The 25,803-nt window shown below is 39.9% G+C and overlaps 1 protein-coding gene across 3 annotated transcripts in view; it reads left to right on the top strand.

Annotated features, from left to right (window-relative positions):
• Window positions 1–25,803, top strand: part of BAIAP2L1 (BAR/IMD domain containing adaptor protein 2 like 1) — a 92,843-nt gene that overhangs the window by 19,004 nt on the left and 48,036 nt on the right. For 2 of the 3 annotated variants that reach the window (XM_040455873.1, XM_040455872.1), the window contains exons 2-3: window positions 6,630–6,705; window positions 11,342–11,428. In XM_040455873.1, coding sequence (XP_040311807.1) covers window positions 6,630–6,705; window positions 11,342–11,428 — 163 coding nt within the window. Of the gene's footprint in view, window positions 1–6,629; window positions 6,706–11,266; window positions 11,304–11,341; window positions 11,429–25,803 lie in introns of those variants that run through there. The other variant, XM_040455874.1, reaches the window with a different exon arrangement.

Here is a 25,803-nt window from a genome sequence, read left to right as displayed (position 1 = left end):
TCTGAATGGAAATGAAACTCATTCTGGTGGAAACTGGTTTGGCAAATTATCCTCCTTGCCAGGCAGTAACTGAGCTTTTGTTATTGATTGTAACAAAATAGTGTTTCTTGGACCTTTTTTTTTTTGTTTGTTTTTATACTTGGTATTTAAACCTTTTATTTTTAGTGCCAAACTTAAAATGGATTTGTTCATTACTGCTGGTGATTTTCTCTAAATCTTAGGCCATGTAAACAATTCAGGTCTTAATAAACCTTAACACACCATATGACCTTTGACCCAACGACTGCCCTCTCAAAAAAGTGTGGGACCCATCCAGTTCACAAAGATATCCACTGCTACTTATAAAACTTTACAGATTGTGGAGTACAAAGGCAGCACTGCTTTTTTGTTCCTGAGTTTAAAAATACATGTACTTCAGCTAAAATAACTAGATTAATGGCCAAGAGCCAGGGTAGAAATGGATTTTCCACTGTTCAAGGGGGCCAAAGTTTCCGGGGGGAAAATTTCTGTAGCTGAACTTAAATAATAAGAAATTGAAGTGTATGTTAAACTTTCGAGCCTAAAAATTCTTGTATTGTTTTCTCTGAAGCTTATTGTAGTCCTAAGTCTTATGAGTTAACTTTTTTCCCCAGTAGAATCATTTGGATGGTTGGTTTATGCTAGGTGTTAATTTTGGAAGTTCTCATTAATTCATTGTTTTTGATATTTTAAGATAGGCGTTATATGTAAACATTTCAGGAATTATATCAAGAAATCAAATTATATGTTCCCCTTATCTGGCTTAGCTGAACTAAGAATAATCTTAAGAAAAAACACAGATCTGGGCTTCTTTTTAATGACTGTATTCTAGTAGACAGAGTTAGCTCTGCATCTGTTTCCTTATATTCTGACCCATCCAAACTCAGCCTCATAAGTTTATTATAAGAATTTTAAATGATGTTTTTAAAGTTTTATCTTTAATTTTTTTTTTTTAATGTTTATTTTTGAGAGAGAGAGAGACAGAGCATGAGTGAGGGAGGGGCAGAGAGAGACACAACCCAAAGCAGGCTTCAGGCTCTGAGCTGTCAGCACAGAGCCCGATGGAGGGGCTTGAATTCACAGGCCAAGAGATCATGACCTGAGCTGAAGTTGGACACTTAACTGACTGAGCCACCCAGGTACCCCAAGTTTTATCTTTTTATTAGAACTTACATTCTTTTTGTCCACACTTAGTCTCTTAAGATTATTCTAAGAATTTTGAAAGAGATATTGAAAAGTAGTTTTATCCTTTTATTAAAAAGCAGTTATTTTCCAATAAAGTTATTAGATTTTAAAAAGTACCAAAATCTCATACATTGCTGATGGGAATGTAAAATGGTACAGGCACTCTGGAAAATAGTTTGGCAGTTTCTTATAAAGTTAAACATATACCTACCATATGACGCAGCAATTGAACTCCTAGGTATTTATCCTGGAGATATGAACACTTACGTTTACACAGAAATCGGTATGTGATTGTCCATATCAGGTTTATTTGCAATTGCCAAACACTATAAACAACCAAAATGTTCAACGGGTAAATGTATAAATAAACTATGATACATCTGTACTGTGGAATACTACTAGCCAAAAAAAGGAATAAACTATTAATACACCCAACAACTTGGATGGTTCCTAAGGACATTGTGCTGAGTGAAAAAGCCAGTCTCAGAGGTCACATACTGTATGATTCCATTTATATAATATCTTCACAATGACAAAATTAGAGTGATTGAGATTGGTGGAGAGGGTGTGACTGTAAAGGGGTAGCATGAGAGAGATCACTGTGTTAGTGGAACAGTTCTGTACTGTATCTGTGGTGATGGTCACATAAGTCTATACTTGTGTTAAGATTTCATAGACACAATGCACTTTCCCCCCTCAAAATGAGTGATATAAAAACTGGTAAATACAGGGGTGCCTGGGGGACTCAGCCGGTTAAGCATCCTACTCTTGATTTCCGCTCAGGTCATGTTCTCATGGTTCATGAGATCAGGCTGCACATCAGGCTGTGTGCTGGCAGTGCAGAGCCTGCTTGGGATTTTCTCCCCCTCTCTCTGCCCTGCCCCTGCTCATGGACTTCTCGCTCTCAAAATAAATAAATAATAAAAACATTAAAAAAAAACAAAAACAAAAGAAGCTTACAAAAAAAACTGGTAAATACAAATGAAGTCTGCGGTTTAGTTAAGCGTTGTACCAATATCAGTTTCCTGGTTTTGATAATGTACCATGGTTATATAAGTTACCGTCAGTGGAAAAGCATATGTGAGAACTCTCAGTACAGTTTTTATAGCTTCTTGTGAATCTTGAACAATTTCAAAATAAGCCTAAAAACAAAACAAGGGAATTGAGAAAAGAGGGTAGAAATAGCAGCTATGGCTTCAGGTCCCTGTATTCCAGTATTGAGACTTAGATCTTTCAGAGAGACTGGTATGGGAGTCGTCTTTGGCTTTGGGGCTTTATGGCTGCTGGTTGTAAATGAGGCTCAAACAGATGACTGGCTTCAATAACACAGGATGAGTGGACTTCCAGTTAAGTACAGCAGATTGACCCTGAGGTTTTTCTTCTAAGAATACATGGAAATGATGGGGCGCCTGGGTGGCTCAGTCAGTTGAGCATCCAACTTTGTCTCAGGTCATGATCTCACAGCTCATGAGTTCGAGCCCCGCGTCGGGCTCTGTGCTGACAGCTCAGAGCCTGGAGCCTGCTTTGGATTCTGTGTCTCCTTCTCTCTCCTCTGCTAACCCACTCGCATTCTGTCTCGGTCTCTCTCAAAAATAAATAAACATAAAAAAAAAAGAGAGAGAGAGAATACATTGAAATGATAGCAAAGGAAGGAAAAGAAAAAGAGAGGAAAGGAGGGTGGTGGAAGCCATAAATTCATGGTAGAAAGGACTGAAAAAAGAGCAGTTGATGAACAGCCTAGAAGAATTTGGAGGAGTGGTAGCTGCCTTAAGAAAACTTAAAGACTCTGCAGTGGGAGTACTGATGAGAGCTGAGCCATTCACCTCAAAGAACCTGAGAGGCTGGAGAGCAGGCCCACAGAAGGTGGGGATGGAGGGGACACCCAGGGCCAGAAAAGGAGTTACACAAGGTGGTTAAACTGACAGTTTTTCTTTCCTACCTGAACCACCACTACTACTAGAAGCTCTCTCTGCCTGGCAGACTCGAGATTTAATCTCAGGGCATACTGAATCAGAGGAGGTCTCGACCTGGAAATAACAGCAGAAGGTGGAGGGAATAAACCTTAGAGAGCAGGAATTCAGTAAAAATCAACTCAGTAAACTGTGAAATTCCCAACCCAGTCACCTTCCTGATGGGTGGGGAAAGCCAGCCACCTGGCCATTGCCTCTTCCCTTACCCCTGATAGGAAATAAGAAACTTGTCTAGACTCAGTGGACCCTGGTTACTGTCACATGGCCAGTTTGTCTATAGCTGACTTGTCCAGTTACTCTGAATGAAGCCTACTAGTCAACAACAACCCTAGTGTACACACCCACACCCACAAGCTTCCAGCCAGCATTTTAGGACTTTACTCTTAAATATGAACAGGCTAGGGGCTCAGTCGGTTAAGCATCCAACTTCAGCTCAGGTCATGATCTCACAGTCCGTGAGTTTGAGCCCCACATTGGGCTCTGTGCTGATGGCTCAGAGCCTGGAGCCTGCTTTGGATTCTGTGTCTCCCTCTCTCTCTGACCCTCCCCCATTCATGCTCTGTCTTTCTCTGTCTCAAAAATAAATAAACATTAAAAAAAATTAAAAAAAATTTTTCTAAATATGAACAGGCTATCAGGGATTGCCAGATGTCTGAGGAAAGCCTCCAACACAAAAGACAGATGGATGCCAAACAATGAAAAGAAATAATTAGGAGATAATATGGGGAACTGGAAGAAAATAACAAAAAAATTATGATTTATTCCGATTAGAGATACATCATTCACAAAACAAGAACTGGATACTTTTAAAAAGGGATAATTAAAAAAAAAAAAAAAAAACCTGCAAAGAGCCCAAACTTAAAATGTGATATCAAAAGTTTTAAAAAACATAATAGAAGACTTGGAATGTGAAGTTGATATCTGTCAGAGATGGGGGAACAAAAAGTGGAAAATCAAAGAAAAAAGGTAAAATGATTAGATAATAAATTCACGGTGTGTAAAATCCTTATCAGAATTCCAGAAAGTAGGGAGAGACAAAAAACAAAACAGGAACATTTTTCAGACCTAATGGGCATAACTTTCTATATGGATAGGGTCTGTTGAATGCCCAGTAAAATTAATAAGTACCCATACTAAGACAGACCATTATGTAGTACACAGGGATAAAGAGAAGTCTTCCAGAAATAAGCACCCCCAACTATGTCCTATGCAAAGGAAGAAGAAATGACGGCTGACTTCTCAGTAGCAAAACTAGATGTTAAAAATTGTGGAGCAGTGTCTTTAACATTCTAAAGGAAAATCACTTTTGCTTTGTCATACTCTAGCCAGCAAAATATCAATCAAATGTCAAGGTAAAGATAATGTCAGACACATGGTGACTCAAATTTATCTATCATGCATCATTCCTTAGGTTGTTCTTGGAGAATGATCTTCAGCAAACGGGAATAATGAAAGAGGAAGGTGTGGAGTCCAGTTAATGAGAGCTCTAACACAGGGGATTAGAAAAGGACATGCAAGGGTAGCAGCGTGGCAGGGACAGTCAGGCCAGACTGAGCAAGAGGACGGAGTCCTTGGAGGAAGTTCAGGGGAAAAATGGAATGGAAGATTAGCTGACAACTTTGTGCATTTGAAAAATAATATTGATAGACTTCTGCTAGATGGGATGGAGCATGTGGAAAAATTTAAGGTAGATTCATGGAAAACTAAGCCGGGGAGGGGTGGTGTGTGTGGAGGGTGATGAGGTGATTGTTAATCCCAGGAGAAACAAAGACTGTACCAAGAAAGGAACATAATCCCTAGTACATTCCTTGCATTGTAGTTACCGATATTTACAAAGTCATAATAAACCCTCTCAACTTACCAGCAAATTGCCATTGAATTATATAGGAAGGATTGGGGTAGGGAAAGTGGAGTGATATGGAGAGCTGAGCCCTTATCTAGGGTAGTAGAAAGCCAGTCATTATTGTCCAAAATTGAGAAATCAAGAATATTATCCAAAACTATGGCAATGAATATAAGAATAACAACGTAGTTGAAAGTGCTCTTAGGAGTAAGTTGAAGTTTAGGGAAAGGTTGAGCCAAGGGTTGTTTTTCATGATAAGCCTTTATCATTGTTTGATAAAATAAAAGTTATTATGTTCTCTCTGTACTGGTTTATAAAGGAGAACCTTTTATCCTGAAGAGCATGTGTATCAAGTACCTGCCATTTGAATGTTGTATGTTTTTCATTCTTTTTATTGCCTGGTCTTGTACAAATAGGGTTCACATTTGGGGAGAGGAGGTAAGGAGACTTGAGTGGTCCACCCGGAGTGACTAATGCTGTGAAGCTCATTATTTGTAGATCGAACAAATACATTCAGTCACCGTGTATTCTTAGTCAAGAAGTCAGAAACCCATAGGAATGATCTTTTGTTTGTACTTCAGATTTAGGATAATCTAAGTTTAGGTCAACATTCCAAATAATTGCCTCTTATACTTAGCATTTGTCTCTATGTTTGTGACTTTCTAGTGATATAAGAATAACACTTTTAAAAATGAAAACCATGACATTTGCAGAGATATGGCATCATGAAATCTATGAGAGGGAAACCATGTCTTTCCATCTACTATTGTGTGCACAGGACCTACCTACCACTCGGTGGTTACTCCATAAGAACTTAATGAATAAACTGATCACTAGGAAAAAAAATGCCAGTGACCACCTGAACAGAAGGTCGCAGACTGGCCTGTGTCCTAGGGCCATCAGCAACACCCACCCTCATACCCTCTCCTGGTTATTAAGCATAGTAAAAACAAGATCTCTTAGAAATGTCTGTTCAGGGGCACCTGGGTGACTCAGTTAAGCATCCAGCTTTGGCTCATGTCATGATCTCATGGTTCGTGGGTTCAACACAGGCTGACAGCTCAGCCTGGAGCCTGCTTCGGATTCTGTGTCTCCCTCTCTGTGCCCCTCCCATGTTCGTGCTCTGTCTCTGTCTCTCAAAAATAAATAAACGTTAATTAAAAAAAAAAAAAAGAAAGAAATGTCTGTTCAATTGATAACCAAAACATTGCTTATATAAAGTTCCAATCATGCACACCTGTTTTTAACATTAGCGTGACAACCATTAACCTACTTAAACCCCACCGGGAGCATCAGCTTCTGGGCCTGTAACTCCTGTGGGGTATGCTTTGGAGGTATGCATGTCGGCTACTTGCTCCATTTATAGTAGGTTCTAGGCAGCCCTTGGGCAACTGGGAAACTGCCAGGATCACATGTGTCTTGCCAGTACGAGTGCCCTGTTCCATCAGTAAAGAAGTATGTGCTCTTCATTATTTTAAAGTAAACATTCATGGCTTTGTAGACGTACTGTCAAGCATACACAGGCATCCATGGCTATGTAGTGACAAAGTCTAAAGATTACTTGATCTACTGTTTGCTTATCTTATTAATTTGTTTGTTTGTTTGTTTGTCAGAATGTTATGGAACAGTTCAATCCTGGGCTACGAAATTTAATAAACCTAGGAAAAAATTATGAAAAAGCTGTTAATGGTAAGTGTGTTTTCTAAATTTATAAATATAGTGCACATATAAACACCATTCAGTAAATATTTTACTTAATTATTTTTATGTGGTTAATAGTGAATTTTTGAAATATCTTGAAGTTAAAAACAATACTTAGGTTAATTCTATGGAAGTTTGCAATGATAGGATATTAGTGTATTTGAAATGAATAAATTGAATCATTGGCTATTCTAAGTGATGTATTTCAATTACCAGATCATGGTTTTTGACCGGACTCAATCTTTTACATCATTGCCATAAACATGTTTTCCACTTTGCAAACCAAATTCGTCGTGAACTAATAACATATATTAAATGTGTGCTTAAAATATTTGTTAGTGTCTTGCAGCAGAAGAATTACTCTCTTTTTATTTATGTAGAATACTTTCTTGCCTTTGGGTGTATAACTTCTGATAGTGATATGAGAAAAGTTTTTGCCTGAACGGAAAAACATCTGAGTTAAAGGTTGAAGTTAAAATTTTCATTTCCAAAAGAGTGCTTCCTTTAAAATGAATTCAGGCGTTGGCTTTTGTCTCTCTTTGTGAACTGGAGTTGTTTGCTAGTTTCAAGAGGTTTTATTGGAGGAAGCTGACCTGCATCTACACATGCATTTCCCTACTAAGAGGTGAATGTTATCAGTGATCACCTTAAAAACTTGAGATGCTGTTAATCACTAGATTTTAACACAGTCACAATAATTCTCCCTATGTAACAAGTGTCACCCCAAAAATATTCAGACACCATTTTCACCCTCTACCTTGGTTCACTAAAACCACCATGTAACATAAGTAGAAAACTTAGTTTCCAATGGTTCAGATCAAGTTCTGGGTCTTTTATGTATTTTCATTTCCTTCTTTCACCATGTCACACCTTTGGCTGCTCCCTCTTGAGGTTTTGAAAATAAATCTGTGACCTCATATACCCTTAGCATAAGCATGCCCCAGGAAGAGGGGGTATGGTAGCTAGAGTTTGGATGACAGGTGCCCAATTGTCATAATCATGGGAAAGTAAACTACTTATTTACTTTCTTCTGGATCTCTGTGCTGTTTGCCAGACATTTTCACTGTTGGGAAACCATCCCTCACCCCCAAAGAAGTGTCAGCGACCTCTGTAGGTGACCCCTCACCTCCCTTATCAAAGAGCAGGAGACTGGTTTTAGAATTCTTGCACAGCTGACTCTCCCTCCATGACTGCTTAGTCACAAGGCCACAAAGTCATTGCTTTAGATGCCCCTGTGAAGGAAGTCACAATGACCTGCGATGGTTTTTTTTCTTTCTAGCACTTGGTGCCTCTCCGAGGCAGTTTTACAAGGTGACTCAGGGAGCTGCCAGCAGCTTAGTCTCTTGCTAAATAAGGCTTCTCCCCAAAGGGACTATTTTGCACTTTTAAAGTATTTCCAGAATTTCTGCAGGCCATCTGTTTTTTACTGAAGCCATCGAGAAATTGAGATAAATTTGTAAAGTCCTCGGTAAGAATTTGTAGTATAGTTGAGGATGCCAGATGTGCAGTCACCACTTAGGTCATAAGTCAGGACAACATTCACAGCTAACAAAGAGCATGGAAAGAGCAGTGTCACAGGAATTTGAGCAGTGAAGTTGGTGGGGAACAGAGCAGGCGGGAGGCCTTGTAGGAGCTGTGCAAGCTGACACATGTTAGGTTTCAGGCAGAAAAGACAGCATCCAAGCCAAAATCTGAGGCCCAGACTGGCATGAGTGAGAAGCTGTTGGGGAATAGTAAAATACAAGGTGGAATGGGGTCAGATTGTTAATGCATGTGAATGCAGCATCAGTTATCTATAGCCACATAACAAAGTCTCCCTAAACTTGGTGGCTTAAGTCAACAATAGTTTATTATTTCTTAAGGTCCTGTAAAGGCAGTGCAGTTCTCTGGACCCCTGGGGCTCAGTCCTACAATTGCAGTCAGCTGGGGGCTGGGCTCCCTCTTTCTGGCATAGCAGACTTCCAAGAGTGCAAATCCCTGTAGGAGTTATGCTTGCTGGTACTCCATTGGCCAAAGCAAGTCACATGACCAAGCCCCCAATCAATGTATAGGGGACTACAAAAGTTGGGAATTCTGGGAGGTATGGTTTATCCAAGGCGATTTCTGTAAAATCTGTCATGAACTCTGGAGTGTGGGCTTACACTATGGGCAGTCGAGGCCATGAAGGTTCTTGAGCACTCCTGTAACCTAATGAAATCATACTTTAAGGGAAAATTATCTGGTAGCAGTTTGTAGATTAGATTGATGAAGTAGTTGGTCAACCACTAAAATAGGACAAATATGCTTCGTTCCTTAAAACAAGTGATAGAAAATCTCCTAATGTATTCACAAAGGGGGGATGGCAAAATTATGAGAATAGTATTCTTTATTAAGTTCTGGATAAATTATATAGTTTTTAAAGTTAATTCAACTTTATTATTAAAGCAAGAATATTTTACCATTCTGAGGTTAAATAGTTTTATTTATTTATTTATTTTTAATTTTTTTTTTCAACGTTTATTTATTTTTGCGACAGAGAGAGACAGAGCATGAACGGGGGAGAGGCAGAGAGAGAGGGAGACACAGAATCGGAAACAGGCTCCAGGCTCTGAGCCATCAGCCCAGAGCCTGATGCGGGGCTCGAACTCCCGGACCACGAGATCGTGACCTGGCTGAAGTCGGACGCTTAACCGACTGCGCCACCCAGGCGCCCCTAAATAGTTTTAAACATAAGTCAACAGTTAACAAAAAATTTCAATTTCACGTGTGGATGCAAACCGAAAATTTTTTTTATGCATTGTGCATATATGCCATTCTCCCACTGATCTGCTTTTCAGCTTATCAGTATCATACAACTTAAAATCTTCTTATTAAAAGTTGCACCTATTAACTTACCAGTTTATTGGCTACAAACCTTGTTTTTAGGTAGAGTCCTCTCTTTTTCAGTTCTAGCTGAGACCAAAGAGTCATGAAAAGCATGGTGATTTAGAACTGAGGAAGTAAACTACCTTAGTTGGAGTTATGTGCACTGCCTCTGATTTGCCATTGACCTTGGGCACGTCCCAGCATATCTTCACTCCACTCTCCTTCATGAAACAGGGTGATAACATCACTGACCCATGTCTTAATATTCTTGGATAGGTAAACTTAAGTAAGGCTTGGAAAGTCCATATAAATGCTACTTGTTATTGTTCTTTTTTACTATTTTACTTTAAGGTTATCCTCAGTCTTATGAAATAACTGTATAATAGAGCGTTACATTTCTTAAACTTGTATACATATTAGTAAAAGCTGTAACTTTTACATTTTTTTTCAACTCTACAAGAAATAGATGAATTTGCCATGAAAATGCTACTTTTTTGGCCAGTAATATCCTCAGCTAGACTTGTACATAATTTGTTCTGTGGCACCCCCTACCTTCTCCCCCCTACTTTTTAATGCTTGAGATATCTTTTTCAATCCACTGTTGTAAAACAATACCCATTATAAATTGGGGCAAAGCACTTGGTATGGCCTCTGGTTTTCTTCGCAGTAAAAAGGAAAGGAATCTTAGAGATTCCTAAGGGCTCTTTTAGTTCTAAAATTTTGTATTCTTCAGAGTTAGTCTTTGAGTAAAGCAAAATAAATTATTTTCTTCAAAACCACACTAAATAGGCTAGGTGTTGCTAAAAAGCTTGCTTGTTGTACAACAAACCTAGCTTGTTGGAAAGTGAAGGAAGGAATCCATATTAGCAGCTTCCATGCTTGTGCTCTTAGGGCATTTTATAGATGACCCTCCTTTGTTTCAAAAAGGATAGTGACCTTGCCCAGGGAGGTCGTGTCATTAGAAGTAAAGGCAGAATGCAGACCCAGGTCTGTCTTGCCCCTGACTCCCTTTCCTAAAGAAAAAGAAAGGAAGGAAAAAGAAAAATCAAAAACAGATTTCTACACCTTATAATTTAGTCTTCAGAATCAATTTGAAAAGAGAAATACTATTTTTAAGAGAAATAGAATCCAATTGATATAGCAATAGAAGTTTTCCTTGTTTCTGCCAAAAAGGTAGTGGGGAGATGATAGAACATTCAATTATTTTTCAGAGAATTCTGTTGTGTTTTTGGAGTGATTAAAATAATGTATTTTAAATTTCATACCTTTCCCCCCTAACAACAATTATTTTATTGTTTGTGGGTCAGAATAAGTTTTTCAATAGAAAAGTTAAAGTGCCATTGAAAGGCCAGGTTCCTGGGCCACCCCATGCAAGTTCTTTCAACTAATAATGTTGCAGACCTGTGTAGCTGTAGAATAACCAGCTGAGAAAAGCTCTCTTGCTGGAGCGGATATGTTTCCAGCCCTAATTTGATGTTGGAAACATATCCCCTCTGGAACTGGCATCAGAAGGCAGGGCCTTTTCTGGATTCAGCTATGCCAGGGCTGGTCCAAGGTGAGGATCCTGTGGAGCTTTCCATTTGGCGGGGGCCTCCGAAAGTGCAGTGGAGGGACGTCACAGCTATCAGGCACAAGCCCTGCCCTCCGAGAGCCACCCTTGGCACAGCCCAAACCTTTCTGCACCCAGAAGGGACTGAGGGATATTTGGAAGCAAACCTCCATGCACTTCCTCTTTTCCTTGTGTAAGTGATGATTTTTGTGTGTCACCTTCCCTGTCTAGCTATGATCCTTGCGGGAAAAGCCTACTACGATGGAGTGGCCAAGATTGGTGAGATTGCCACCGGGTCCCCTGTGTCAACAGAGCTGGGTGAGCTGACCGTCATTATATACAAACACAAGTTGAGCTGGTTCATCCTGTGAGCCTTTCATCCTGTGAGCCCTCGTAAGAATACACAAGGTGGCCCAAATCCAGAATAGTAAGAAGGGCTACCCCAGTACTCCCGTGTGTTGTTCACTTCTGGAATGATGGAGTTCGCTGTAGTCTGCTGAAAGTGGAGGCTTAGTTAGAAGGCAGGCCAAGGCCAGTGGCTGACCTCCCTGCTCCCTAGGAACTGGGCTTCTGCCTCTAAACTTGGGCCCTAGCCCTTCCCCTCGGATCCCTGGAGCATGAAACCCAGGGAGCTTTGACCTACATTCTTAACTGAAGGAGATGGGCACGGCGGGCCTCCCCACTCTGGCAGGAAAGTTTCCTGTGACTCACCTAGCAGAAAGCAGACTCCTTTACGTCCTGCTCTTGGCTCTCGCTGCTTCCACAGTTGCTCTCAGTTGTGATTTTTCCGGTTTTGCTGGTATGAATTGATCTCCTGTGCACACTCGGAGGGCAGCCACACCCTCAGCAGTGCCAGCTGCAGAGGGAATCTGGGTTTCTGTTTACAGAGTCCGTTCACTGCGTCCTCTCCTAAGGGTGGAACAGTCGCTGTTTTTCCTTTTCTTAATAGCCCCACACATAACCATTATTTTTAAAATTTGTTGATTCTTTTTTTTTTACAAAGGATAAGATTTCTGGTTTCAAAATGCTTGTTATGATTTGAAAGGTTCAGAAAAGCAGAGGAAAGTATTGGTAAAGTGTGTGTATTTAAAAGTGTGTTTCTATGGAAAGGGGAGGCGGAGGCGGGGGCTGCATGTAGAACATATATTTTAGGGTTAAAATAATTCACATCATTTCTATATAAAGTGTCTTAAGGGTTTTCAAGATGGCTTGGAGAACTCTTACCTGACCCATAAAAGCGGAAGAACAAATTCCAGGTGTGATAACAGTGCTGGGGGTGCGGGCTGGGTTACAGGGTGTGAAGTGGATCTGGGCACCCAGTAACATTCTCTGACAACTTCCGTTCTTGAAGAGTTTGTAAAGAGTCTTGAAACCTAAGCCTGAAGTGATGTCGTGTGATGATGAAGTTCGTGCTGCTGTATTTAATAGAATCAGTTACAGGCAGAAATTTTTCAAAGCCCTGATGTGTGCTTTGTTGGTGGCATAACTTGTGCGTGTTCTGGTAAGGTAGGAACTACAGAAACTCTGTCTTCAACAGAGTCAGTTTCATAAAATACACAGTGCGTTGTGCAGTCAGAAGCAGATAGTAAAACTTAGGACGTTTGAGGGATGATGGTGATGATTAGAGGGTTCCAAAAATAGGACTAAATTAAAAAGACACATCCTATTTGTGTCAGGCCCAAAGGGAAAATGTGTGACCCTTACATTAAACTATATGGTGCTGATTCACCGTCATTCAGTTTGCCTTTTTAATGTTTTATGGTTCTTGCCACTGTTTAAATAAGATTTCTGTTCCACACCTTACTTTATTCAGCTGCGAGTTCATAATGTTGAATCAGCTATTTCCACAGCAACCCTGTTGTTGCAAACACAGGCTGAAACCTTCTTCAGTTTCAATAAGGAAAATATGTTGCAGTGGTGAAATTTTCTTTCATGTGGATATGTATTTGATTCAGAGGGAATGGAAATAACTTCTGTGTTTTATTTTTGTCTCAAGTTGTCTTTTTGCTTATATTCACCATCTCATATAGTTAGTAATTTTCTGCTCATCTACAGCAATTTCATGGTAAAGTACTACCCTAGCAAGAGTTGCTTTTGGAGGCCTAATACTGACTTCTTGTGATTTGCTTAGTTTTTCATTTTGTTAAAGTTTAGACTAAAATATTGCCCTATATCTGTTTAAATTCTCTGTTTGAAAGAGTAATGAACAGTTCACAGAAAAAAGAGACCAAAAGTGGATTATATTTTCCTCATTTTTCAAGAAGGCTTGTCTTATTGCTGACTTTTGGTGTTGGTATTCATAACTTTATTACGAAACATTTATAAATTCCATCTGATAAAACTGAAGGGGTGTTTCATATGTGAAGATCATGAATCATTTCGAATTTTCATTCCTTTCCCCCTTTCCCCTGATCTTCCCTCTCCCTCCACCTCCAAATCCTATAGTTTAAAATCTTTCAATTTAGGGACACCTGGGTAGCTCAGTCAGTTAAGCATCCGACTTCAGCGCAGGTCATGACCTCATGGCTCGTGAGTTCGAGCCCCACATTGGACTCTCTGCTGTCAGTGCAAAGCCCACTTCGGGATCCTCGGTCTCCCTCTCTCTGCCCCTCCCCTGTTCACTCGCTGTCAAAAAGAAATAAACATTTAAAAATAAGTAAATAAATAGGGGTACCTGGGTGGCTCAGTCGGTTGAGCATCGAATTCAGCTCAGGTCATGATCTCACGGTTTGTGAGTTCAAGCCCCACATGGGACTCACTGCTGTCAGCACAGAGGCCGCTTCAGATCCTCCCTCCCTCTCCCTCCCCCTCCCCTCCCCTCCCTCCCTCCCTCCCTCTTTCTCTCTCTCTCTCTGCCCCTCCTCCGCTCACATGCACATGTGCTCTCTCTCAAAAATAAATAAATAAATAAATAAACATTTAAAAAATAAAAATAATAAAATTTTCAGTTTAAAAATTTTGCTTGGGAAAGAAATGAATGGGATGCTGAAAAATTATTACTATTTTTTTTAACATTTAAAAATTTTAAAAAGGTATTTTTTTTACATTTATTTATTTTTAAGAGACAGAGCATGAGCAGGGGAGGGGCAGAGAGAGAAAGAGGGAGACACAGAATCAGAAGCAGGCTTCAGGCTCCTAGCTGTCAGCACAGAGCCCGACGCGGGGCTCTAACCCACAAACTGAGATCATGACCTGAGCTGAAGTCGGACGCTTAACCGAGTGAGCCACCCAGGTGCCCCTAAAAAAATTTTTGAGTGGAGGAGAGGGGCAGAAGGAGTGTGAGAGAGAGAATCTTAAGCAGGCTTTGTGCTCAGCGTGACACTTGACACGGGGTTTGATCCCACAACCCTGGGATCATGACCTGAGCCAGAATCAAGAGTCAGATGCTCAACTGACAGCCACCCAGGTGCTTTGAATTCTTACCATTTCTAAAACTGAGATTGCAAGAGTAGGTTTCAGTTTAATGTTGAGTTAAAAAATATTTTTTAATGTTTATTTTTGAGAGAGTGTGCACCCACATGTGTGTGCGTATGAGCTGGGGAGGGACAGAGAGGGAGGGAAACAGGATCCGAAGCAGGCTCTGTGCTGACAGCAGAGAGCCCAGTGTGGGACTTGAACTCACCACAAGATCATGACCTGAGCTGAAGTTGGAAGCTTAACTGACTGAGCCACCTGAGTGTTCCTGAATTAAAATATTTATTAATGTTGCTATAGAATATACAGTCTTTCTCATTTTGTGTGTGTGTGTGTATACACATAATTTTTTTACGTGAAATTTCTGTTCTATTCTGATGCTTTTGTACTTTGGGAAGTGGGTGAAGAAAATATCCTTTCAGTAAAATATTTACCTAATTCATAGAAATTTGCTGTGAGGAGTCTGCTTGGAAAACTTGGCCAAATGCATTATGAGTATTAGAGTGGCAGAACTGAACATTTCAGTCTCTTGTCTCATTTTGGGGGGGGGGGGGCAAAGGAGCTAAAAGCTGGAGGAGAAAGTTGATTAGCTTTTTAACTTTTTATCATTTGGATTGGCACCTGTTAAGACCAAGCTGTAGCATTGCCATTCCTGATTTCTGTCTATGGGTTTTTTCCATTTAGATATCCCTCTGAGCCCATCAGCTCACCAAATGCTATATGAATAATTTTAAGATGCTTTTGCCTAAAAGTACCAAATAACCAGTTAATAGTGGTGTAAACATTAAGGATGTTTATTATCCCACATAAAAAGGCCAGGAGTAGCAGGTTCCTGTTTAAGTAATCATTACTGAGAACTCACGTTCCTTTTCTTTCTACTTACCCTCAAGTTCAACTCCTCATGGTACCAAGATGGCTGCCGTCGCTAGTCTTACAGATCACGTCCTCCTTCCTCCCGTTGTATCCAAAAGCAGGAAGAAGAATTTCTTCTAAGCTGTGCCCTTTACAAAGGAGGAAATCTTTCCCTGGGAGCCCCAGCACACACACCCTCTCATGTCCCATGACTCTGCAGCCAGAGAGCTTTCCCCAGCACCATTAGCTAAGGAATACCTCTGAGGGGGAGAGGACAGAGCTGTCGGGGGGACACCTGATGATACCACCATGTCTGGCAGTTCTGGTATCAAAGGTCTTGTTTCAACAACTTTCAGTGAAAGGAAAAGACTTACACAAATGTCCTCACTTTCTCTGTGCCTCAGACTGTGTAGTGCTTCTGCATTCTGTGAGTGTCTCTGGTTCGGATAATGTCTTTCTCCCACGTGGGATGTTTCACTATCATGTATATGCTTCAAACTTTATGATTGTTTTTCCTGGATACTTGCTTTTTCTCCTGAAAACCACAGTCTTCCTTCCCACAGCCTTCTATTCCTATTTGGGAAGTGGGACTCCAAGCACAGAGGAAGGTTAAGGATATGGGGGTAGTTTCTGTTTTTCTGCCCTTTTTCTTTTCAGCCTTTACAGTGTCTTGTAATCATGAACTCTTTGGTGCATTTTCTCTGCCTCTGCTTCTCTCTCCTTCCTTTTCTCTCTGTTCAATTTTCTGCATGACCTCACACTTTATTTTTGAAAACTGGGTGACTAGAGAAAAAAAATCACCTGTAATTTTACCACTCTAATACACCCGCTTTGTCACCACTATACTCTTTCCTAGTCTTTTCTTCCTGTGAGTATGCTCTTCTATAGCATGCCTCACAGTGAACATCAAGGACTGGCCCTGACAGACACAAGGTGCAGCCCCTGACGGGTGTTATTTCATCTCATTCTCTACACAGTCCTATGAGTTGGGTGTAGGCACTTCCACTTTTAGGTAAGACCTAGAAGTGAAAGGTGTGCCCTAGATCACAGTGGATAACAGATGGTCCAACTTTATAATCTGAGTTCTTCACCTCTGCTCTGCTTACACTGTGCCTCACTAAGGCAGAGGGGACTGGAAAGAGCCAGCCAAGAAGGGGACACTGAAAAGAAAGGAAATGGGAACCCCATGATGGGGACCTTTTCAACCTGCAGAAATCAGAGTGTCAGAATAGCCAAAGACTGTGGAGGTGCTGGCAGTGAGCTGATTAGAGGCCACCGGCCCCCTTGGAAATGGTGGTTTCACTGGGGTGCTGACCATAAATGCCAGGTATTACATTATGGGATTAGGAAGGATGGAAATTACAGAGCAGTTAACTCTGTGTGTTTGTGTGTGTGTGTGTGTGTGTGTGTGTGTGTGTGTGTGTGTGTGTGTGATAGGTGTTACACAATATATTATGTATGGCTCTTTTCACAAGTGTTGCTTGACTTGCGCTTGTACTGCTGTGCTTTGTATAGAAACTCAGATCTCAGTTAAGTGCCTGCTGTGTGCCACTTGCTTCTTATTCTTACATTGCCTCATCTCATCCTCAGGAGCCTCATGGATGAGTTTTTCCTGCTTGAAAACCCAGTAACCCAGTGTTTCCTTGATGTGACTGATAGGCTCTAAAGGGTAAACTTGGTGGTCATTTCTGCGTGGAGGTGAGAGAGAACCTCCATGGGCAGCCACATTGGGTCCTATGTCCCTAGCTATGTGCTCTGCAGCCAGGCAAGACAGAACAGGGGTTGTAGAGTTGGTGATCCCTAGGGTGCATGGTAGGTGGCATCGGTGCTTCGTGGGTCATAGAGCTTCCTCCCACCCCAGCCGAAGCACAGGAAAGATCCAGTTACCTAGGATGTGGAAGCCAAGCCAGATTGTATCTTCCCTTGAGACCCTGGCAGGTAGCTTATTACCCAACACCTAAGAGATGCTCAGTAAAGTTTATATTGTTACCTTGCTGCTATCAATTCGTGTTACTTTGGGCAACACTTCGTGACTATGAGCAGGTTGGCATGCCTACAGGGGATGATGGCAACATCTCTTGAGTAGTCGGAAGATGAAATGAGATAATGTACCTCCTAGATTCTGTAGTTTCAAAGACCAGAAAGATGCTTCTCTGTTGCCACTTCATATATTCACACATATTTGAGAACTCAAGAAGAGTACAGGTTTTTTTTCATTGACATTATCCTGTAGAATAGGTAATGTAAGTTTGTAAGAATATGCATTTCCTTGATTATTCCTGATTATTCCTGAACCAGTTTTTCAGTTCTCTCCATTGTATCTTTGTTTTCTATTTTATGAATTTCTGCTTTTTCTTTTCTTCTTTATGCTGTCTTTAGGATGACTCTGTTATTCTTTTTCTTTTCTTTTTTTTTAATATATATATATTTTAACATTTATTCACTTTTTGAGAGACAGAGACAGAGTATGAGCAGAGCAGGGGCAGAGAGAGAGGGAGACATAGAATCTGAAGCAGGCTCCAGGCTCCGAGCTGCCAGCACAGAGCCTGACGCAGGGCTCAAACTCATGGACCGTGAGATCGTGACCTGAGCCGAAGTCGGATGCCCAACCGACTGAGCCACCCAGGCACCCCTGTTATTCTTTTTCTAATTTCTGAACTGATACATTTAATTCATTAATTTTACATACAGGTGTCCCCATTTTGCACAGCAGTGCAGGACCACAAAAATGACCATGCAAGTTAAAACTATTGAAAGCCATCTTAATCATCAGCAGGGAAAATATGATTGTGCCATGACCTTGAAAAACGTTTGTCAAGGAGCACCTGAGTGACTCAGTTGAGTGTCTGACTCTTGATTTTAGCTCAGGTCATGATTCCAGGGTTGTTGGGATCAAGCCCTGTGTTGGGCTTCATGCTGAACAAGGTTCCTGTTTAAGTTCTCTCTCTCCCTCTGCCCCTCTCCTTTGCTTGTGCACGTGGTCTCTCGCTCTTTCTCTCTAAAAAAAAGGGGAAAAAAAAGAAAACAAAATTGTCAAAATCCTCAAAATTCTCTTATTCCCAGTTACAAATGTATAGGGAAGTGGAAAAAAGAGTTAAACTAGTATTTATGTTGTACACATTAAAGTATTAGAAACACTGACAATGGAAGCATTTTTATTGTAAAAAACTTGGGTGGTCTCAATGGCACTTGTCTCCTTCCCCTGTAACTCAAGATACAGAGTAGACATCTTCTCTAAGCTTTTATGGATTGTCCTGCTCCTTCCTAACCCTGCATCAGCTTCCAGTATTTTATCCTTTGTGACTTCAATGTGACCAGATACCCTCTAGAGTTCTTTTAACGTGCAGTTTTCTGCTGGCATTGCTTTCTCTGAAACCTCTTCATTTTATTTTTCGTCACAGTCACTTTGCTCGGTTATGTTGTAAGTTCAGGCTTCACCCAGTTCTTGTGGCTGCACATTCAGGGTCTCTCCAAGGGCCACGCTGTCCACATGCCCATAGGCAGCTACTTCTCGAACTCCGTTTACTTTGTTGTTACTGTTTTTCATTTCTTTGCTGCACTTCCACTTTAAATTACCCATTTTTGTAACATGTCACATGGGTTTATCACCAGGGAAACAAGGAGGCAACACGTCTCCTGCACTTTGCTGCCCGAATGCCACACTGTCTTCATCTCTGTGACTTTAGAATGCATCCTGATAGCTAGAAGTAGACCTCAGATAGAACAAATCGACGCTCTTACTCAAGGGCATCTTGGCTGTTGTTGGACTTTTGCATTTACATGTATTTTAGAATCAGCTTGTCAAGTTCCACGAAAAAACAATCTCCTGGAATTTGGACTACAGATTGACTCTGTAGATAGATTTAGGAAGGATTGACATCTTAGCAATACTGAATTTCTAATCCACGAATATGGCAGTTTTTAAAAATTTACTTTGGGCTGCTTTAATTTCTGTCACTGTTTTTTGTTTTTAATTGTAGAAGTCTTGCACACATTTTTATATATGCATTATTAGATATTTATGGTGTGTTTTGCTCTTTTAAACAGCTTTAAACTTTTTATTTTCTAATTGGTTCCATTGAGTTTTCAGTTTCAGTGACTATTTTTCATCAGTATTAAGTTCTATTTCATTTTTTTTGAAATCTGCAAATAACTTTTGTCATATTTTTTATAACTGCTTTATTGAGATATAATTAACATAGAATACACTCCATCCATTTATAGTGTGCACAGTTCAGTGGATTTTAGTATAGTCACAAAGTTTTAAATTATCACCATAGTTAACTTTAGAATATTTTCATCACCCCAAAAGGAAATCCTGTACCATTAGCAGTCAACTTCCCATTTACCCTCAACTCCAGCCATATGAAATGATTAATATATTTTATCTCTACAGATTTGGTTATATCGAACAGTTTCATATAAATGGAATCCTACCATATGTCATCTTTTGAGACTACTTTCTTTCACTTAGTATAATTTCAAGATTCACTTTGTAGCATGTTTGAATACTTTCTATTTATGGATGGATGATATTATATAGATATACAATGTTTTGTTTATCCATTTATCAGTTGATGGACAGTTGGGTTGTTTCTACCTTAAACTATTAGAAATAATGCTACTATGAACATTTGTGTACAAATTTTGTGTGTATGTATTATCTTTTTCTCATCGGTGTACACTTAGTGCAATTCCTGGCTCATATTATGATAACTCTAAATTTAACTTTTCTTGAAGAGGTGCCAAGCTGCTTTTCAAAATTAATGCACCATTTTACATTCCCATAAGCAGTGTGTGAGAGTTCTGATTTCTCTACATCCCTATCAACACTTACTGTCTTTTTGATGATAGCCATCCTAGTGAGTGTGAAGTAATATCTCACTTGGGTTTTGAGTTACATTTCCCTAGTGACTTATAATGTTGAGCATCTTTTCACATTCTTATTGGCTATTGCATATCTTCTTGGGAAATGTATCTATTCAGATCCTTTGCCCATTTTTAATTGGGTTGTCTTTTTATTATTGATTTTGCAAATTAATTTTTTTTAAGTTTATTTGAGAGAGAGAGAGCATGCACGTTCACGCACGTGCAAGCAAGGAGGGAGCAGAGAGAGAGAGAGAGAGAGAGAGAGAATCCCAAGCAGATTCCTCGAGGTCATTGCAGGCCTTACCAATCATGAGATCATGACCTGAGCTGAAATCAAGAGCTGTATGCTTAACTGACTGAGCCACTCAGGCACCCTGGAAACTAACTTTTAATTTGGGTTTTGTTTTTATGTTTTGATTTCTTTTATTATCTATGCAGTAATTCCATTATTTCGAGTTCTTGAAGGTCTGGTTCTACTGCTGCTATTATTGTTTCTCTGGATTCTCATTCATGAAGGATTCTCTCTAATAAGGGTTTTATTATTATCTTACTGTTCTTATGTTGGGGTAACACCTATGGAGGATGTAAAAGTTTTGTTGCCACTGAAAGTCACTGAAAATGAAAAGGAGAAATGCCTAGCAATGGTGGAACTTCTCTGATTAAAAGGTATTCAAAAAATATAGTTTGCTTCTTAGAAAATAAAAATAACTGATGTAATATGACTTACCATTTGATAAAACTCTTTTTTAAAATTTGTTTATTTTGAGAGAGATAGGGTGTGAATGTGGAAGGGGCAAAGAGAGAGGGAGAATTCCAAGCAGTCTCCACAGACAGCACAGAGCCCAACACGGGCTCAAACTCATGAAACTGTGAGATGATGACCTGAGCTGAAAACAAGAGTCAGACTCTTAAGCAACTGAGCCACCCAGGTGCCCTGACATTTGATAAAATTCTTGTAAAATATTTAGAATTCGCAAAGCACTAGAAATGCCCTTTTATTTTCTGTTTAATCCATATGAACAGGGGCGCCTGGGTGGCTCAGTCAGTTGGGCATCTGGCTTCGGTTCAGGTCACGATCTCACAGTTCATGGGTTTGAGCCCCCTGTCGGGTTCTGTGCTGACAGCTCAGCCTGGAGCCTGCTTCAGATTCTGTGTCTCCCTCTCTCTCTGCCCCTCCCCCACTAGTGTGTGCTCTTCCTTTCTCTCTTCAAAAATAAGCATTAAAAAAAAAAATCCATATGAACAAAGGTATAGTGTAAGTTTTGCAGGACAAAGGGAATCAGATTTTATGGAAAATATTTTAATGTAAATTTCCAAAATTTGTAAGTTATTGTAGCTATCTGAAACTTGAGAAATAATGGCAATTTTTAATTTTCTATAAATTTGCTGGATACACATCCTTCTCCTGAAAAAGTCCTATCCTGCTCATTTTCTCTTGAAAATGAAAGGCTCTTTATGAATATAGTCTCTTCTCCTCTTGTAGAGAATACTCAGAAAATGTGTCATTGTTTTTTTTTCAACTGTAATTGAAAGTAAAATATTTTAAAACTTTTTTTTAATGTTTTATTTTTTTAGAGAGAGTATGAATGAGGGAGAGGCAGAGAGCGTGAGGGAGACACTGAATCAAAAGCAGGCTCCAGGCTCTGACCTGTCAGCAGGGAGCCCAAAGCAAGCCTTGAACTCACGAACAGGGAGATCATGAACTGAGCTGAAATCGGTTGCTTAACCCACTGAGCCACCCAGGTGCCCCAGAAGTAAAATATTAATCATTCAAGGGAAATACCAAATTTTAGTCATTTTTATAAATGCTCTAAACCACTTGAAGGTAACAAAAAGAATTAGCATATATTTTCAAGCCTCTTTCAAATTCATTTTGCTAAAGTATCACCTTTTATTAGTTGTACCTTAACTGCAGGGGTGAGCAAACCAGAGCCAGAGGGCTAGCCAGCACCTATTTGTAAATATAATTTTATTGGAACCTGGCCAGGCCCACTTGTTCATGTATTGTCTGTGGCTACTTTCAGGCTACTATGGCAGAGTTGAGTGGTTGCAGCAGAGAAGTTTGGCCCACAAGAGGCCTAAACTATTTACAACCTGGACCCTCCCAGGAACCTTACCCTGAAGGTGGAAGAATTTTAATATCACACAGTTGTTTACGTGTGAAGACTGAGTGACTGTGTGAGCAGTTTGATACCCTTTTTTCTTGAAAGGCAGTTCCTTACCACCTGCTAAGTGCTTGGGTTTAACATACATTAACAGCCACAGTAGTATGTGCTCAAGAGCACAACCGCTTTGCCTTGTTGGGAGGAACGAATAAAGGAGCTGAAGAGGTCTGTAGTCATGATTGGCAGGTAAATATATTTTAATCCATTGTGTTTAATTGTTAAATAATAAGTCACTTGAAGAATTCATTGTCAGAGTGTGTGTTTGTAGTATTTGTAGTGCACACATAAATCTTTATCTTAGGTACACACTTCAACCCAGAACAGTACTCATTTAAGAGAGGAAATTGAAATATGTATAAAACTTCCAGTTTTGTCCCTAAATCAAACAATGTTTATTTTTAAAAACGTAGAAAATACTGAAAAAGTAGAAAAGGAAAACAGAAATGGTCAGAAGAAAATGTTTTAGCAAAATATTTAAAAGAAAGTATGAATCAGTCATTTCATTTTTAAAGCGTGGAAAAATAAAGTTTGTTCTCATTTATTTCTCAAGAAATAACAGAAGACTTTCTTTGGAGAGTTTACAGTTTTGCTTTGAGGTCCTTATAGCTCACCATTACATAAATCTAGGCTGTATCTTGTTCTTGTTTAGTCAGCTATTACGTTTTGAATCATTTATTAATTTGTTTGGCCCAGTTTCTTAAATTAGGTACAAAACAGAAGATTTTATCTCCTCATCACTAAGGAACCTACAAAATCACAGGTGTTCTTTTGTTATTGATAGAATGCTTATAGGTCATACCATTTATTTTTTTTTAGGTCATGCAATTTTTTAAAATATTATAATTTTGTATTGGCACTCAAAATCAGTCTTAGGTCTTAAAAATAAAAAAAAAGTATCTGAAATATCTTTTTTTTAAAATTTTTTTAATGTTTATTTTTGAGAGAGAAGAGAGTATGAGTGGGGGAGGAGGAGGAGGAGGAGAGAGAGAGAGAGAGAGAGAGAGAGAGAGAGAGAGAGAGAGAATGAATCAGAGGCAGGCTCCAGGCTCTGTCAGCATGGAACCTGACATGGAGCTCGAACTCACTGACCTTGAGATCATGATCTGAGCTGAATGAAATCAGATGCTTAATCAACTGAGCCACCCAGGTGTCCCAAAGATGTGTTTTTTCTGACTTGCTGTATCTTAAGGCACTCGAGGTTATCCTGCTCGTTATAGTTTGGCAGATAAAAGGTTGTGTTAAATAGTGAACCATCACATAGTCTGAAACTGATTGAACTGATTCATGAGTCTGCATTTTGTATTTTTTTTTAAGTTTATTTATTTTGAGAGAGACAGTGTGAGTGGGGGAGGGGCAGACAGAGAGGGAGAGAAAGAGAATCCCAAGCAGGCTCTGCAGCATCAGTGCAGAGCCCGATGTGGGACTCGAACCCACCATCTGTGAGGAGATGACTGGACATGAAACCAAGAGTCGAACACTTAACCACCTGAGCCACCCAGGCAACCCTGCATTTTGTGTTTTCATTGGATATTATGAAGATTTTCTGTTTTGTGCTTACAAGTATTTATAACATGACCTTTATTAATTTTTATTGTTTATTTTCAGTTTGGGATTTGAAAAAAGATTGTCCTGGAACTGTACCTGTAACAAATGCCTGTGGACTTTGCAAGTGACTCTTGTCCATTCAATTTTCAAGTAGAAAACATTCACTCAACACGTCCTTGTCCTTTTGGGAGCAAGAAAGATCTAAGCTATAGTAACTGTAGAGAAAGATAGGCTTATAATTTATAAATGAATAATTTATAAAGTCTACATATGCACCTGCCATTTAACTTTTTTTAAGTTTTTTTTAATGTTTGTTTATTCTTAGAGCACAAGCAAAGGAGGGGCAGAGGGAGGGAGACACAGAATCTGAAGCAGGCTCCAGGCTCTGAGCTGTCAGCACAGAGCCTGACAAGGAGCTCAAACTCATGAACTGCGAGATCATGACCTGAGGCGAAGTTGGACGCTTAACTGACTGAGCCACCCAGGCGCCCCTGCACCTGCCATTTAAGTCCCCATATCAGAGGAATATTGGCATATGTATAAATTCCTAAACTTTAAGAGGAGGTTCTGTATTGTAAATTGTACTAGCTTATAGAAATTGTTGTAAGAAAAGCATTCTTTTTCTTAGCTTTGATATAACTATGTGTGCAAACGAAGCACTATAATTAGTAAAAACTGGAGATGTAAAAGCTGAATCGTCAAACCAAGATTAGTCAGTTGAACATTTAGTGCTTTCTGATTGCATGGTGGGCACATCCTGAATATACATCTGAAACATCATTGCCTGTTTTTCATAACTTTATTATATTTGCCCGATCTGTTACATTTTTGAAGTATGTGAAGAGAAAATTATCTTGTTTAAACCAAATTTTCACAATTAGTCAAATTGGTCTTCTCCTTAAAGGATATTGTGTGTGCCATCAACTCAGGATGGAGAGAGTGTGGGAGTCCTCATTCTTACATTCTCAGCTATAGCCAGAGGAGAGCTGGTCAGGGGCCATAGCAACTGCACAGGTCACGGTAAGGGGCAGTGGCTCAGGAGACCCAGAGGGCTTTGCTTCACCACCACCATCATTGTTGATAGGGCCTATTCACATTCTCTTAAAAATGCTGGAAGAGCTATCTTACTATGTTCATGACACCGTGCTAGGCCCAAAGTTATGTGTCAGAAACAAACTCACTAAGTTCTAATGTACAAATATAGGAGGGGAAGGGACTTTGAAGCATGCCAAGAAAAAGTGGCTCTAGCAACAGCAAAAGGGTGTGGCCTCTATGACAGGCTGAGGAAGGAGGATAGGTAAGTAAAAGGGCGAGGGATATGTCAAAGATAGGTGTAGTTCGAATCATGATATGAGCTGGACTTGACTTTCCAAGCACACTGTGATGCCGTGGTGGAAAACAACAGCCATGGTGGATGACTGGGTAGACTCCTTGTTAGTACAAGTGGGGTTCTGACAGTTTTTGATCTTCAGCCACTTGGGAGTAAATGTTCTTCCTTAGGTACTCTTTTGCGTTCCAAATGACTTAACAAACTTATTAAAAGTAAGGATGTGAACAAGCACATGAAAAGTTACTGGATATCATTAGCTATTAGGGAAATGCAGGTCATAACCACAATGAGCACTTCATAACCAACAGACTAGCTATAATTTAAAAGACAGGGGTGCTGGGTGGCTCAGTCAGTTAAGCAGTTAAGCGTCTGACTTCAGCTCAGGTCATGATCTCATGGTCTGTGAGTTCGAGCCCTGCGTCGGGCTCTGTGCTGAGAGCTCAGAGCCTGGAGCCTGCTTTGGATTCTATGTCTCCCTCTATCTCTGCCCCTCCCCCCCCAAATAAACATTAAAAAAA

This window comes from Herpailurus yagouaroundi, unplaced genomic scaffold (assembly GCF_014898765.1).
Source record: "Herpailurus yagouaroundi ecotype Mexico unplaced genomic scaffold, PumYag 216, whole genome shotgun sequence".
Taxonomy (NCBI): Eukaryota; Metazoa; Chordata; class Mammalia; order Carnivora; family Felidae; genus Herpailurus; species Herpailurus yagouaroundi.
This window is presented reverse-complemented; position numbering and strand designations above follow the sequence as displayed.